This window comes from Morus notabilis, unplaced genomic scaffold (genome assembly GCF_000414095.1).
Source record: "Morus notabilis unplaced genomic scaffold, ASM41409v2 Scaffold326, whole genome shotgun sequence".
NCBI classification, from domain to species: Eukaryota; Viridiplantae; Streptophyta; class Magnoliopsida; order Rosales; family Moraceae; genus Morus; species Morus notabilis.
Window position 1 is genome coordinate 49,018 of NW_010364880.1, and position 14,927 is coordinate 63,944.

At 35.3% G+C, this 14,927-nt stretch overlaps 1 protein-coding gene and 1 pseudogene across 1 annotated transcript in view; one reads left to right on the forward strand and one right to left on the reverse strand.

Annotated features, from left to right (window-relative positions):
- LOC21392101 (chaperone protein dnaJ 10) overlaps window positions 1–7,780 on the reverse strand; it is a 19,729-nt gene extending 11,949 nt beyond the window's left edge. The window contains 7 exon segments of the mRNA XM_024171483.1: window positions 4,479–4,608; window positions 4,689–4,863; window positions 5,649–5,731; window positions 6,123–6,182; window positions 7,246–7,264; window positions 7,266–7,349; window positions 7,566–7,780. Coding sequence (XP_024027251.1) covers window positions 4,479–4,608; window positions 4,689–4,863; window positions 5,649–5,731; window positions 6,123–6,182; window positions 7,246–7,264; window positions 7,266–7,324 — 526 coding nt within the window. The 5' untranslated portion in view covers window positions 7,325–7,349; window positions 7,566–7,780.
- Window positions 7,781–11,375: 3,595 nt separating this feature from the next.
- LOC21392102 lies at window positions 11,376–13,197 on the forward strand (annotated as a pseudogene).
- Window positions 13,198–14,927: the final 1,730 nt, after the last annotated feature.

The window sequence follows — 14,927 nt, forward strand, 5'->3', positions numbered from 1 at the left end:
TCGGCATTCTCCATTTGATGTACCCATTGTTCAATTTTATCAAGAATCGCAATCTTGCTTAAAATGGTTTCAACATCATTCTTCAACGAACCTAATCCCTCCTCCACCGCATCAATTCTTCCACTAGTATTCTTTCCCGCCATCCAAAAAAAAAAAAAGAAAAAAGCGCTCATATACCAAAATGATAGAACTCAACAATACATAACGGAATTGATAGAAAGTGAAAAGAATCGGAATTGACAGTCTTTATTTCAACACAATATGATTTACATAAATGCTAGGCTTTCGAGACGCCTAACTCTCTCTCCTAAAAAATTCAAAAAATTACTTGCTTTTCCTAAAGCTAAAACTCCTATTTATATTTGTTCCCCACTATTTCCCTACTAACTCTGCCAGGTTGGCACTTAACACCCAATACCCAACAGACTCCAGTAACTAACCACTAACTGACTTGCCCTTCTTTCTCCTTGTGTAAGTAAATTGTATAGGCGGCTTTAGCTGCTAAAGCTGCATCATGATAGGGGGCATTCCGAGGTTTTAAAGACCTATCGACGCCTTGTTGCGAAATGGTTTGTTTTGGAATGAAGAAAGTGGTGATGGAGTATGTTGCCAAATGTACTGTTTGCAAAACAAATAAGTACGTAGCCTTAGACCCAAGTGGATTATTGCAGCCTTTGCACATCCTTGAGCAAGTTTGGGAAGACCTCTCTATGGACTTCATTGAGGGCTTGCCTAAGTCCGATGGCTCTGATTCAATTCTAGTGGTGGTGGACCAGTTAAGTAAATATGGCCACTTCATCCCTCTTAAGCACCCATTCTCAGCTTTGGTGGTGGCATCCCCGTTTGTCCGCAAAGCAGTACGCTACATGGCATGCCCCAATCCATTGTGACTGATCGGGATCAAATTTTTCTCAGCCTGTTTTGGACTGACCTTTTTGGGCAGATAGGCAGCACTTTGACTCGCAGTAAGGCATATCACCCGCAAACGGATGGCCAAACCAGAGGTGCTCAGCGCTGTCTCAAAACTTACCTTCATTGTTATGTATCGGATAAGCCCAGGCAGCGGGCTAAGTGGCTTCGTTGGGCTGAGTATTGGTACAATAGCTCCTTTCATTCTGCCACTCATACTACTCCTTTTCGAGTCCTCTATGGCCGCGATCCACCTCCCTTGCTGCATAATCCAACTCGTCTCCTGTGGATTCTATTAAGCACTAACTTGAGGAGCGTGATGCTATGCTGAGACGCTCAAGCACCATTTGCTACATGCCAGCAACGCATGAAATCCTTTGCGGATGGCAAGAGGCACAATGTCCATTTCGAAGTCAGAGATTTGGTGGATCTCGAGTTACGCTCTTATTGGCAGAAGTCTCTTGCTCAACATCGCAATGAGAAGCTGGCTTCACATTATTACGAACCCTTTGACGTGTTGGCCAAGGTAGGTACTATTGCTTATCGCCTACAGCTGCCTGACTCAGCTACTATTCACCCTGTTTTTCGTGTCTCCCAACTTCGTTGGGCCGTTGGAGTATACCAACCTGTTTTCCCAAGCCTTCCTCCTCTCACGGCAGATTTGGCGCTGCGGGCTAAACCCGCTAATCTGCTTGGAGTGCACCAGCATCTTCATGGCTCGGTTCCTTAGCTTGAGGTGTTGATCCGTTGGGCTCGTCTTCCTCTTCATGAAGACACGTGGGAAAGCTAGCTATGATGTAAGCACGCATCAATTTCCCCACTATCACCTTGAGGACAAGGTGAAACTTTGGCCGGGGGGGTATTGATAGACCTCTAGTGCGTTTTACATATGCACGAAGGACGAAGAGGCAGCAAGTGGGCCAAGAGGAGCGGTCGTGGGGATGGATCCAGATCCGAGTGGTGAATGCGTAAAGGAAGTTGCTAAGTTGGCAGAAGGCGTGGAGTGATTGGTGCAGGAGATAATTCGCTATGCAGGAACAAGTGAAGTCGGTTAGGGAATAGAATGTCTTGGGATTGGAAATTCAGTTGGGAAGTTGTTAGAGAGAGGGAATAAAAAGTGAGCTAGATGCAAGGGGAGGGTTATCAATCAACTTGCATCTTTTGGCCAGAAGAGCTAGGCTCATTGGAAGCAGTGGTGTAACACCCACTCTTTGAGCTCTATTTTATTAAAACAAAATACGTGGATGTAATATCAAGTTGGGAAATTAGAAGCTATCAAGTAGCTTTCACGTTACTTGTGTAAAATCTCTTGTGTTGGCTTTATTTAATTGATTATTATATTAGTTTAGTTGTTGTTGCTTTTTAAGTACGATAGTTTTTCTAGATTTGTGTAGATAAATAGGTGGCTGTGTAGGTAATATAGGGCTTGTTCTTTTCAGTGAAAACCTCAAAAAAATGTAACTCGAGTTACAACTTTATTCGAGTTCATGTTCTTTTAAGTTAAACTCGAGTTTAAACTCGAGTTTAAACTCGAGTTCAAACTCGAGTTTAGGACTAAAACTCGAGTTCAAGTTTCCCCTTCAACTCGAGTTCAGAAACTCGAACTCAAATTAATGAACAATATTTTTTCTATTCTTAAAAATGCTAAAACTTTTTCGTTTTAATTCTGATTGAGATGATTTTTTTTTCTATGCGTTGACAACGAAAAGACGAATAAAACCCGACCCATATACCCTATTAAAATTTTTCATCAGCATTGAGTTTTTATTAAAATACTATCTAAATACAAATTTAAGTTTTGACTCACTCAAACACAAACTCAAAAAGATTCTTATCTCAAACCATAACTCAAATGTACACAACCAAACACAAACTCAAGTTACAAGTTCAACTCAAGTTATAACTCAAATTTAACTCAAGAATTATACTCAAGTTAAACTCCAAAAGAACAAGCCCATATACTTTTACCATTTCAGTGGATGAGAACCAAAAAGAAAAAGAAGAAAACAAAGAATATTGGAGTCAGTTGCCCACATGACTAAGGATTCGATATATATGTATATCAGCATGTGTTATGATATAAAAAAAGAAAGTATTATTTCCTTATTCTAGATATATATATATATATATAATACCGTAGAGAAACTAATTTCAGCTCAGTTAGTACTTCCTCCGTTTCAAGATTACTGAAAGCTTCTAAGATACTAAAATAAGGGAAGCTAGAGACTTTTCTTTACAGTATCGTGAGCAAAGGTAAGTAGAATCTTCAACTGTCTCACAAGAATAATATTATGATTATTATGTTTGCTATGTCTACGTAACTATGTGCACTTATATGTCTCGGTGATTTATGAAGTGTATGGATGCATGGCAAATTTACATGTTCATTGTACATTTAAGCATTCATGACATGATATGACACGTCATACGAAATATGTTATAAAGAGAAATGAGGATTTTCCCAAAATGAAGTATGGTACTTGATTTGTGGTCGGGTAGGCACGGGACGCAGGTGGGACCGGTGGACCCAAAGACTGATGATAAATACTTGAGGTCAAAAGACCGGTATGGGAAAGCCACAAAGACTAAGACTGAATACGGCAAATACCTGAGGTCGAAAGACCAAGTATGGAAGTCCCGTATTATTATATTTTATTGGCCAAAACATGATGAACAGGTTCCGAAAACCACGGCCTATCATCGTCAGTTAAGTACCACACTTCAGGGTACCCAAAAGACTGTTCACGGCATCCTCATGCAAAGTATATGTTCATGCATAAGTTCTGCTTACTGAGCTTTTAGCTCATGTAGTTCTTGTGATACAAGTTGGTGGTATTGCTAGGTAAATAGGACAGAAGGTTGACTGGGTACGAGATTCTGAAGTCCCATGACAAGTGGAGATGTTGCTTAGAGAGAATTATGTTTTATTTTGTGATAGAACTGTAAACTTTACTTAGAATCATTGGAAGTAAATGATAGTTTAAGCATATTTTCTCTAAGTGTTTCTTTTTATTATTTAAAATTATTTCGCTACCTCTTAATTTTCTTTTTGGATTATAATTTAAACATTGAGAAGATTATGACAAGTAGCGCTTTTTAGGCTGGCTAATACAAGTAAATAAATAAAATGACCTTCTAGCTTAGGGGGCGTTACAAGTGAACTCTCAAATATTCCACCTATCCTTAGCTTAATTTCCTTTCTCTTTTCTGCTTCATTAGATTCTGTTATGTTTACTCAACTTTTGATCGATCAATATAATCCATATTTTCTCTCATTGGGTGTTTAAGCTGTGAATTATTTCTCTGATCTCATCAATTTGTATACAAGACAAGCACACACATAGTTTTCATCCTCATCAAGTCCTTGTTTGAGAATTATCATAAAAGATGAAATCTCTTTCTATTTTTGTTACAGTTGGAATTTCATTATTCTTTTTCCAGGCTAATTTGTGAAAGCTATTGAAACAGATTTCTTCAAGATGGATTTCGAGAGTCAAAGGTCATGGCTTTTAGAAAACTTTCAAAACGAATGTTATAACATTTTTAAAGCATATGAATGAAAATTTTACCAGCTATTGAGAGACGCTGTGCTTCAGATTTCGTCCCATTCACAAACTCGTCAACACGACCTTCAACAAATGGCTGAAGGCGATCTTTTAGAATTGATATAAGCTTTTCTTCTCTCGCCTTTTGCAATGCCTATTGAAAAGACGAAGAGGTACTTTCAGTTGAGATCATTGCAAAATCAAGGTAATCTAAAAAATACTTCAAAAGTACACCTTCAACTTCTCCTGAACTCTATGCTGTCGGACTTCAGGATCATAAGATTCTTCTTCAGTTTCAATAGATGCCAAAGATGCCAAAGATGCCAAAGCAAGTTGACCAACATAATCTTCAAATAGTTCACTTCCAAAAAGCATTCCAAACACAACTGAAGGGTCCACCATGGAGTCTCTGACAATGCATAATAAATTGAATTGACAGATACCATATCACATGTTTTCCTTCATATATAGAGCAACAAGTAGAATAGAAATTTAAGAAAATAGATAAGCTATTGATGAGGAACAAGATATAAGTATTAGGAATTTATTGTTATATTTAATCTATCAGGATTGTTTAAGATTTAGTTAATTTTATTTCATTATTATGTTATATTTATCTTATTATTAGGTTTAATTCAACTGTAAATAAATCTAGTGATTGTATTTTCACTTTACACAAATTCTCCATTGTCCTCTTCTTTTCTCTCTTCTTTTCCCTCCATTTCTTAAATATATCTTGGTCCGGCAACAACAATGTATCTAATGGATTAACAAATCAATGATAAATCAGTGAGTTGAACTACTTCTTTTGATACGATGAACCTATCACTTCAGAGCATAGTGAAGATTGATTGCTTAGAGTTGTACCCTATCAAAAATAGATGTTAACAATGAAGAAAAGTAATTCTCTTACAACCACCAAAAAAAGAAAAAATAAAATAACCACCATATCAGCAAATGTTCATAGAACCACCGATGGATAATGCTCTAGGGGAGAACTATTCATCAATCAAGAAATCGTCTTAGATTGGGCAAATAATGATTTCAAGTAACTAGATAGTATAAACGAGGTGGATCACGAGTTAATTTTCAAAAGTTACATCACACCCACATTATCTTTTCAAGCAACAAAGAAATCTACGTTTGGCATGGTAATATGGTGTTACTAAATTTTCAAGGTTCTCCTAAACTTACTGTGGTATCCCTGCCTTTCCATGCTTGTCATACGCTTCACGCTTCTCAGGATCGCTCAGAACTTGATAAGCTTCACCTAGTGCCTTTATGCATGTACCAATACCATAACCCAGAAATTGAGTGCCAGCAAATTATTATTTTTTTTTAAAAAGAAACAAGCGAAAATTTTATTAAGAAACGCACAGAACAAAGGGTACAAAAAGATTAAAGATGGACGAGAGATCCAAAAAAAAACAGAGAGATGCCAAGAGATTTCAAAATTTCTTCTTTTACATGATTTAAATAAAATAAATAATAAATAAAAAAACCCACTCCAGCCATACAAATTAGCATAATGTTACTATCTCTCCTTATCCAATCTTGTACTTCCCCAAAAAGTAGAAGCTTTTAGTTATAAGTGTAATTTAGATGCAATAAAATATCAGTATATTTATCCTGCATGCATAACTAAACTCAGAGCTTATATCAACATACCTGGAAATTTTCAGCTGCTTTTGGATCTCCAGGGTTTTTATCGGGGTGAACTAGCCTGGCCTGGAAAGAAGACATAGAACCATGGTGTAATTGAGGAGAAATAGCCATCACCATAAACCATACTACTTTTCTCCTTGTAAAAGCTCAAAAAACAAAAAACAAAAACAAAAACAAAAAAAAAAACAATTTGAAATCCTCAAAATATGAGGAGGAAACCAGAAAAACCAATCTAAAAACAATGCATGAAATGAAATGAACAACAACACTAACATTTAAAAAAGTCCTTCTTAGACTGTTTTCCTATGGCGGGCTTTAAAAAGCGGGACAGATTGCAATGGCTCTTTCACACGTAAAATTCTTAGGCTGTCCGAGTAATGGGATAACTAGGCGGTAGTGTGGAAGCTCAAAAGTTGCAAAAAGATGAAAGATTTAAGCATATATTCCAAGCAATGTACCTTCAAATTCTCTTAACTCATCCAACTATTTGAAAAGCAGAAAAGCTGCAAAAAATAAAGGATATTGCCAAGGGAGAAGTATAAGGGTAAAAGAAGTATATATTCCAATCCATGCATCTACAAATTCTATCAACCCAGATTAATTCATTGGAACTCTAAATAGTAACATAAAGAATCTTGAATCTCTTTCTGCTGATATAAAAGGAAGGATCATTAGTGTCATGTCATCTCGTCCCCGTCCTCTTTATCTATAGCAAAAATCTCAAGCCCGCTAATATTACGAAAAGGACCCGATCAAATTCTATTCAAAGAACTCAATTCCACTCTCATTACCGCCGCACGGTACATTGACCGGATAGCTAGGGACCTCAAAGCGAAGCTATGAAGTATCGAACCTTAAAATTATCCAAGAAAAAAAAAACAGAGAGAGAAAAGGCATCCTAACTAGTGCACCGCCCTCTGGTGGAAGAAAATAGAATCCTTCTGTTGAACATAACAAACATCCAAATTATAACGACCCAGAAACTAATGTCTACGGCCTATAAACTTTTGAGATGGGCAACACCCATTTTCTATTTTCTCCAGGTTCAACAACATTTTCATTTTCCAAATTTCAAAAAAAAAAACCATGAATTAGAAAATTTTAAAGAGATGAAAATTTTATTTACCTTGAGATAGTAAGCCTTCAGCAGGAGAGGCGTCAACATGGACACCCAATATCTCATAATAAGCTGTCTCCTTCACCATTTCTTTTCGTCAGATCACAAAAACTCTGAAACGGAAGAAAATCAATAAATAAATACATCTTTTATTTTATTTTTGCTAAAAAGATCAAAAAGTTTCATACTTTAACCCAAAAAACGAGGGAAAATTAGCTCCTTGTTTATAATTTTTTTTTTCAAACAAAACAGGAAAAAAATTTATTTAAAAGAAAAAAGAAGGAAATGTGAAAATTAAACAAATAAGCTGGGGAACAAAAACAACTTACGAGAGCCAGAGGTTAGTAACAATCTTTAAGTGGGAAACAGGAATAGCCCAGATTGAGAGAATAATCAAGCTTTTAGTCCTTTAATTTTATTTATTTTTTCTTTTTTTTTTTTTTGTAAAGAAAAAGAGAGAGAGAAGTGAGATGGTAGCTTTTAAAAATAACAGGGACAAGATGACACTTGACAGTTGCCAGACCGTGAATGAGATGGAAGGAATGAAGAAAGACAGATTGTACGACGTCGTTATTCGCGATGCTTCGTTTGGGTAAATGACTTGTTGGTTGAGCGGGACTTTCGGACACGGCAGTTTATGTTCATGGGCCCATCCACGTGGTGAAAGTAATAGCATTTTGAGATAGACGTATAAATTTGGGCCGCTGTCGAGTTAAGTTGATCTTAAAAGAGAGATGATTGATTTAGTTGATTCTAAATTTAAAAAATTTATGTTCAGTTTATTTTATTAATTTAAGTTTAGAATTTAAACTTTAATATTATAAAAAATATTTAAAAATAGTCATATTTAATTTTTTTATTACAATAAAAAGTTCTCACGTAAAATCACATCTCAACTCAAATTAAAAACTCGAATCAGAGAACAAAACGGGCCCTTAGGGACTGTCTGTCTATGTCCAAAGTTTTATAAGGTATTTTCAAAAAAAAAATTTAAAAATATGATGTTTGGATCAGGCCAGGCTGAGCCGACTCTAAAAGAAAAATGGACGGTCTAGTTCAGCCCAAAGCTTAAAAAATCTAGGGCCAGCCCGGCCCGAGCCTAGCTAACAGTGGCGGGCCTCAGCCCTGTCCGTTTAATTCGGTATAATCTTGCAGCTCTATCTTGGGATAATTGATTTTTTAATAACTTGTTGACAGTGGATTTCTGTCAACTAAATATTAATTCTCTGAGAACATTCACAGTAACCTCTCACGGATTAATTAAGGATTAATGCTATGGAATAATGTAGAGAAGACAAGAATTTATAGTGGTTCGGCAAGATTTCTTGGCATAATCTACTTGTGGATGCACTAATACTTTGTTGATTACAATCTCTCTGGAGTAGTAGAATAGTGCGTAAAAAACTTAATGAATTCTCATGGCTCTATTTATTTGTACACATGAGAGACTTCCTCTATATTTTCCGAGGAGATTATCCTCTATCCCTAAATTCTGGGATTTGACAGTTGTATTTTCATGATTACAGCTCCCCGGTCAGGCCAACCACCTTTACCGGTTACCTGATTTCTTGACTTTAACAGTATAGTTGGTACAGTGTATCTTTCCTTGAGTTGACAGGACTATCTTTAAATTGGACTAGGCTGATACCTCGATGTCGTGGCCTTTACCACCCGTCAGGGCTCTCGACGCACGTTATCCCGCATGAACTCTCGACGTATACAGGGCGCCTTAAGTATTGTCGTCTCCTCGACACCAGCGACCGATTCTCGACATGGAAGCCTCGGCGCTTGTTGTCCAAAGGAACGATCAATTGCTCGACCGTGGTGTAACAATACTTTTTAAAAATTTTAAGTTAGTACGTCTAATATATAGTTTGAAGTGAAACTTAGGCTTAACGAGTGTGTTTGTAATTGGTTTTTTGTTTGGGGCATTTGAAACTCGTTCCAAAATGATTTTATTTTTTGTATGAACATGAAAATGAAATCGTTTTCAATCTTAGACAGACATCATTTTTGAAATGTGTTTGGTAGTTTTATCAAGAGATTATTTTCAGTATAAAAAAACTCATTAATGTCTCTCTCTCTACTCGAGAGAGGAGAAAATGAAAACAAAAAATGAAAAATGACTAAAAATCATTTTTCATTTATCTCTCATTTTAGGAAACGACACAAAGCAATGACAATATAACAAATTAATACACACAGCATCAACAACAGATATTAAAAACGTATGAAAAAAAAATCATAAATAGTACTTGAGATATTGGGAGCACTGCCTTAAACAAGGAATGTCAGCTAGCCAAACAGAAGTGAAAGAGGCAGGGGTAAAATGATGAAGCAATAAATAGGGGAAGGTCAAAGACAACAGTAAATGATCAAAGATGGAGTGGCAAAGGAGAAATGTCAGGTGTAAAGGAAAACATAGGTGGCAATTAACATAACCAGTTAATAGACAATAACGAGGTTCTAAAAATGAAAAACAAAAATGAGATCAATTCCAAACACGGTCGTTGTTTTGATAAGGTTTCTGCATGTCTTTTAAGACACGGATATAAAAATGAAAACAGTCTGCAAACCTTGTTTCTTTAGCAAATGTTTTGAAAACGAAAAGGAAAAAAAAAATTGAGAATGGTTTTCGTGAAGATAATAAAAAATGATTAAAAGTTGTTTTCTCTTTTCCGTTTTCATTTCTATTACTTACCAATAATATTAAATTAAAAAATAAATTATTAATTACCAGTTATATAATATATTAATTAATAATTAATAATTAATAAATATATATTAGTTAATAACTAATAAATATATATTAATTAATAATTAATAAATAGATAGTAATTAATTAGTTATTAATTAGATATTAAATATATCAATCATATAATTAATAATTGTAATCTATTAATTAATAAATAGTTTATAAATAATAAATAAATTATTATTATTCAATTAATATTAAATTATAATTAATAATTGTGTAAATCTTTATAAATAATAATGAAATTTTGATAATTAGTAAGTAATTATTATTTAAAGAATTATTATTAAAAACTGATCATGTAATTTCTCAAATAATATATTATTAAGTAAATAATAGTAACTTATTATTTAATTATATAACTAAAAGTTAATTATTTAATTATTAAATAGAATTGTAATAAATTATTAATATACTAATTATTTTTATTCGTACACTAATTAATTACTTATAAACTAATAATTATGAGTAAATTACTAACATAAAAATTTATTATTAATTACTATTTTTTAATTATTTAACATATTAATTTATTATATATAATTTACTTTACTAATATACTCACTACTAATAATATATCCATTATGATTATAATACTGATATATTAATTTTTATTTGCTAATGATTATCAATTATTAATTACTTAATATATCTTTCTCAATCATTCTTCTATCTAGATGTTTAAACCTTGAAATATACTTGTTACTTTTTCATATTACCTACACGAATACACGACTATGCGCTCATTTGGTATGGATTTTACTTTTGTATAACAAAAAAAGTAAAAGTTGTGAATTTTTAGTAAGTACTTGGATAAGAGAGTTTAATTGGTCAAAACTTTTAAAATTTTCTAATAAGTAATAAACATGTTAGAACAAAGTTTATAATGTCATAATAAAATTATAGTATAAATTTTAAAGTCTATTCAAAAGTATTTTTTTGAAAGTCTCATTTTGTAGTTTTGATCGTAGAAAATCGAATTACTTTTGACACATCATCAAAACACTAGTGAAACCTCCAGAAAGACAAAAATTATTTTTATTAAGCTCCCCAAACATGCCTCATCGCGCAATACACAAATTTGATTGAAAAATATGTGGGGCTCACATCAATATTATACTCAGCACTCGGTGGGGAGATATGTATGGTCCTGTTAACTTCATGGATTTGAGTTTTTAATTCGAGTTGAGATGTGACATTTTTTGAGAGCTTTTCATTGTAGCAAGAAAAGTTAGATGTGGCATTTTTTGATAAATTTTTACTGTAGAAACTTAAAACTGAAAACTCGAATCGGTGAAATGAAACATTGATATCATCATACTTTAATACACCAGTTCAAGCACCTTATCTCTCGGTCAAAACGAGAGAAATGTTTGAAAACAAGTAATCTACCTCTCACAAATGCATGCGCAACCGTTAACGAGATTATTTACACTTTTTGACTTGGTAGTTAGTTAGTACTTTGATAATTATTTCCTAGTTTCAATGGAGATAACCTCCGTGTCCCAAGCTCTGCAACTCCACGCCCAAATGCTCAAATCCGGCAACACCCAAGACCTCTCAAAACTCTTCACTTTCTCCGCTCTCTCTCCCTCCGGCGACCTCACTTACGCCCGCCTCATTCTCGACTCTCTCCCTTCCCCAACTTCTTTCCACTTCAACACCATCATCAGAGCCTACGCCCAAAGCCCCGACCCCATTAAAGCTCTCCATTTCTTCCTCGACCCGACCCGTGTATCTCCCCGGCCCGATAAGTTCACGTACCCGTTTCTCCTGAAGTCGTGCGCTAAATTGAGGCTGACCCACGTTGGGAAACAGCTTCATGGGCTGATTGTGAAGTCCGGTTTGTGTTCGGATAGATATGTTCGGCATTCGTTGATGCATAAATATGCGAAATGCGGTGAGTCGGGTTACGCGTATAAGTTGTTTGATGAAATGCCTGTGAGAGATGTGGTGTCTTGGACGTGTATTATTGATGGGCTTGTTGACAATGACAGGCCTTTGGAGGCGATGAGGTTGTTTGAGGAAATGGTGGAGGACGGGGTTGAGGTTAATGAGGCGACAGTGGTGTCGGTTCTGAGGGCGTGCGCGGATACTGGGGCTTTGGGTGTCGGTAGGAGAGTGCATGAGCTGGTTGAGGAGAGAGGGATTGGTTTGAAGGGTAAAGTTAGAACCGCGCTTATTGATATGTATGCGAAATGTGGGTGCATAGAGAGTGCGAGAAGAGTTTTCGACGAGGATGGTGTGGGAAGAGATGATGTTTTCACTTGGACTGCTATGATAGCTGGGTTTGCAAGCCACGGGAAATGTCGAGAAGCTATTGAATTGTTTAATGAGATGCAAGAGTTAGACATAAAACCAGATGATAGGACAATGACTGCAGTTCTATCGGCTTTTTGGGATGTCGGGTGGGGGGGGGGAGCGGTTGGGTGAGTGAAGGTTACACGTACTTGAAAACCATGCACAAGAAGTATGGAGTTTGGCCTGCTATTCAACATTATGGATGTGTGGTGGATCTTCTTGCTAGAGCGGGACGCTTGAGAGATGCCGAGGAGTTCATTAGGAAAATGCCAATAGAACCCGATGAGGTTCTTTGGAGAACTTTGATATGGGGTTGCAAAGTTCATAAAGATATGAATCGAGCAGAGCGTTTGATAAAACGTCTCGAGTGCCAAAAGTTGGAATCAAATGATTGCGAGAGTTTCGTGCTTATTGGCAATGTGTATGCATCTGCAGGAAAATGGCATGACAAGGCAAGGACAAGAGAATTGATGAACAAGAGAGGGCTTGTAAAGCCACCAGGGTCTAGTAAGATTGAGATTTATGGGAAAATTCATGAGTTCATAGCTGGAGATTCGAGTCATCCCGAAGCAGAAAAAATATACTCGAAGTTGGTCGAGATAGAAAAGAAGTTGAGAGAAGAAGGGTATCAGCCAAAAGTTTCTGAGGTCCTACTCGAAATTGATGATGAGGAGAAGGCTTTCCAATTGAGCCACCATAGTGAGAAGCTTGCTCTCGCTTTTGGACTGATCAAAACAAGTCCGGGTTCTGAAATTCGAATTGCGAAAAACTTGCGGTCTTGTGAAGACTGCCATGCTTTTATGAAAGTAATTTCGAAGATATACCAAAGAGACATAATAATGAGAGACCGAATTCTTTTCCACCATTTCAGTAATGGGGACTGCTCTTGCAGAGATTACTGGTGATTTTCTATGAACTGGGAGATTCTTTTCAAGTTTTTGCTGATTCTTTTTCTCTTTTAATCATCAAGACAAAAGCAGAAAACAAGTCTGAGGACTCTGGAGTGTTCATTCTCTCAAGTTGAGGACTTGGACTTCTTAATTAATTGATTCTTTAATTTGAAGTTCAAAGTCGAGAAAATCTTGAGTCTGAATAAAAGAGAGGCGAATAAGAAGATAAAAAAGAACTTGTATATGCAAGCTTAAAGCTCAAGGAGATATTTGGAATAGTATCAAACAGCAGATATCTGACTGAGCATATGCTTACAACGCTCCATTTTGTTAGTAACAAATTCAGCTTAACTTCTTGCTTAATTTATACTTGAACAACTATTTATATATGTTAAACTATGACTTTACTTAAACAAGAGCCAGATGTTGTAACTATAAATTCGATCGAGGCGGTTTTCTCGTACAGTTTCGATTCGGCCAATTAATTCGGTTGATGCAGTGTTCCTGTACTAATGGACTATCTTTTTTTCTTTCCAAAATGACAAAAAGTTAACATATGCTAACACATATTTAACTGTTTAACAATGTTATAGAGTACTATTTAGAGCTTTTAATAGGATTGTTGGTGGACAGAAGAAAAGCCCAGATAGGATTTTTCTTCTGGGGAAGTTAGCTTTTGCAACCACCCTTTGGATGACCTCCTGGATACTGCCCAAAGCTTGGAATTCCAAGGAGCTAGATTCTATTTTTGTTTCTTCTTCTTCCTTCCTTTGTGATGAAGAAAAATATAGTGATATGAGCATGTAAGGTTAATTGAATCAATTTGAAAACACAGGCTTTGGAAATGAATCATTTATATCATAAATATTTTGAGAATAGTGTTATTCGCCTCTTTCTTTCTTATAATTATGTGTGTAAACAAGTTTATAGCACACATACACACAAGGAAAAAAAAAGAGGAGGGGGAGAGAGAAAAATGTAATTCAACATGCATAAATCAAGCCTCTATTAAACATTAAATATTAAGGGTTGACTTATTTGAATTTATTTTCTCTTCCTTTCTCTTCTTTTCTTTTCTCTGTCCCCGTGAATCTTAATCTAAGCATTCTATAATAAATCAATGAGATTATGCTATCATGTATTGTTAATGAGATCATACTTTACATATTAATTGCCATCACTTGCCAACAGCAAAAAATAATCAATCTTAATCTGATGACCATCTAAGTCTCAGATTATTATTATCTAATATCATTATATAAAGTTATTACTTCAGACCCAACTTCCATTTTAATAAACATTAAGATCACAATTTAAAACAAAAAACACATAATAAAAAAATAATAAAAAAGGGGAAAAGAAGCAGCTTTTTCTCCATATCATGTGAGCCCTTCAACATAGCAAAGAGCATGGCTGGCCACATGCTCTCACAACACCACCCCACTTTTACATGTTGTCCTTTGGATTTTCTTTTCCAACATGCCAATCGCATACAAAAAGAGAAAAAGAGTCTATCAGATTGGGAGGAGGATTTCATCATCCTTAATTGTTTTCTCTCTAACATGCATGATGAGTCTATTATACATATATCTTAAGTACCATTCCTTTTTTCTCCCTTAATTTCATTTTTTTCAGAATATTTCTACTATAAGACCTGAAACAAATGCATTGTAAGTAGGATTCTGTTTTTCAACTCTCAAATTTATATCACAAATTATTTATTCTAAATATTTTCTTAAATATGA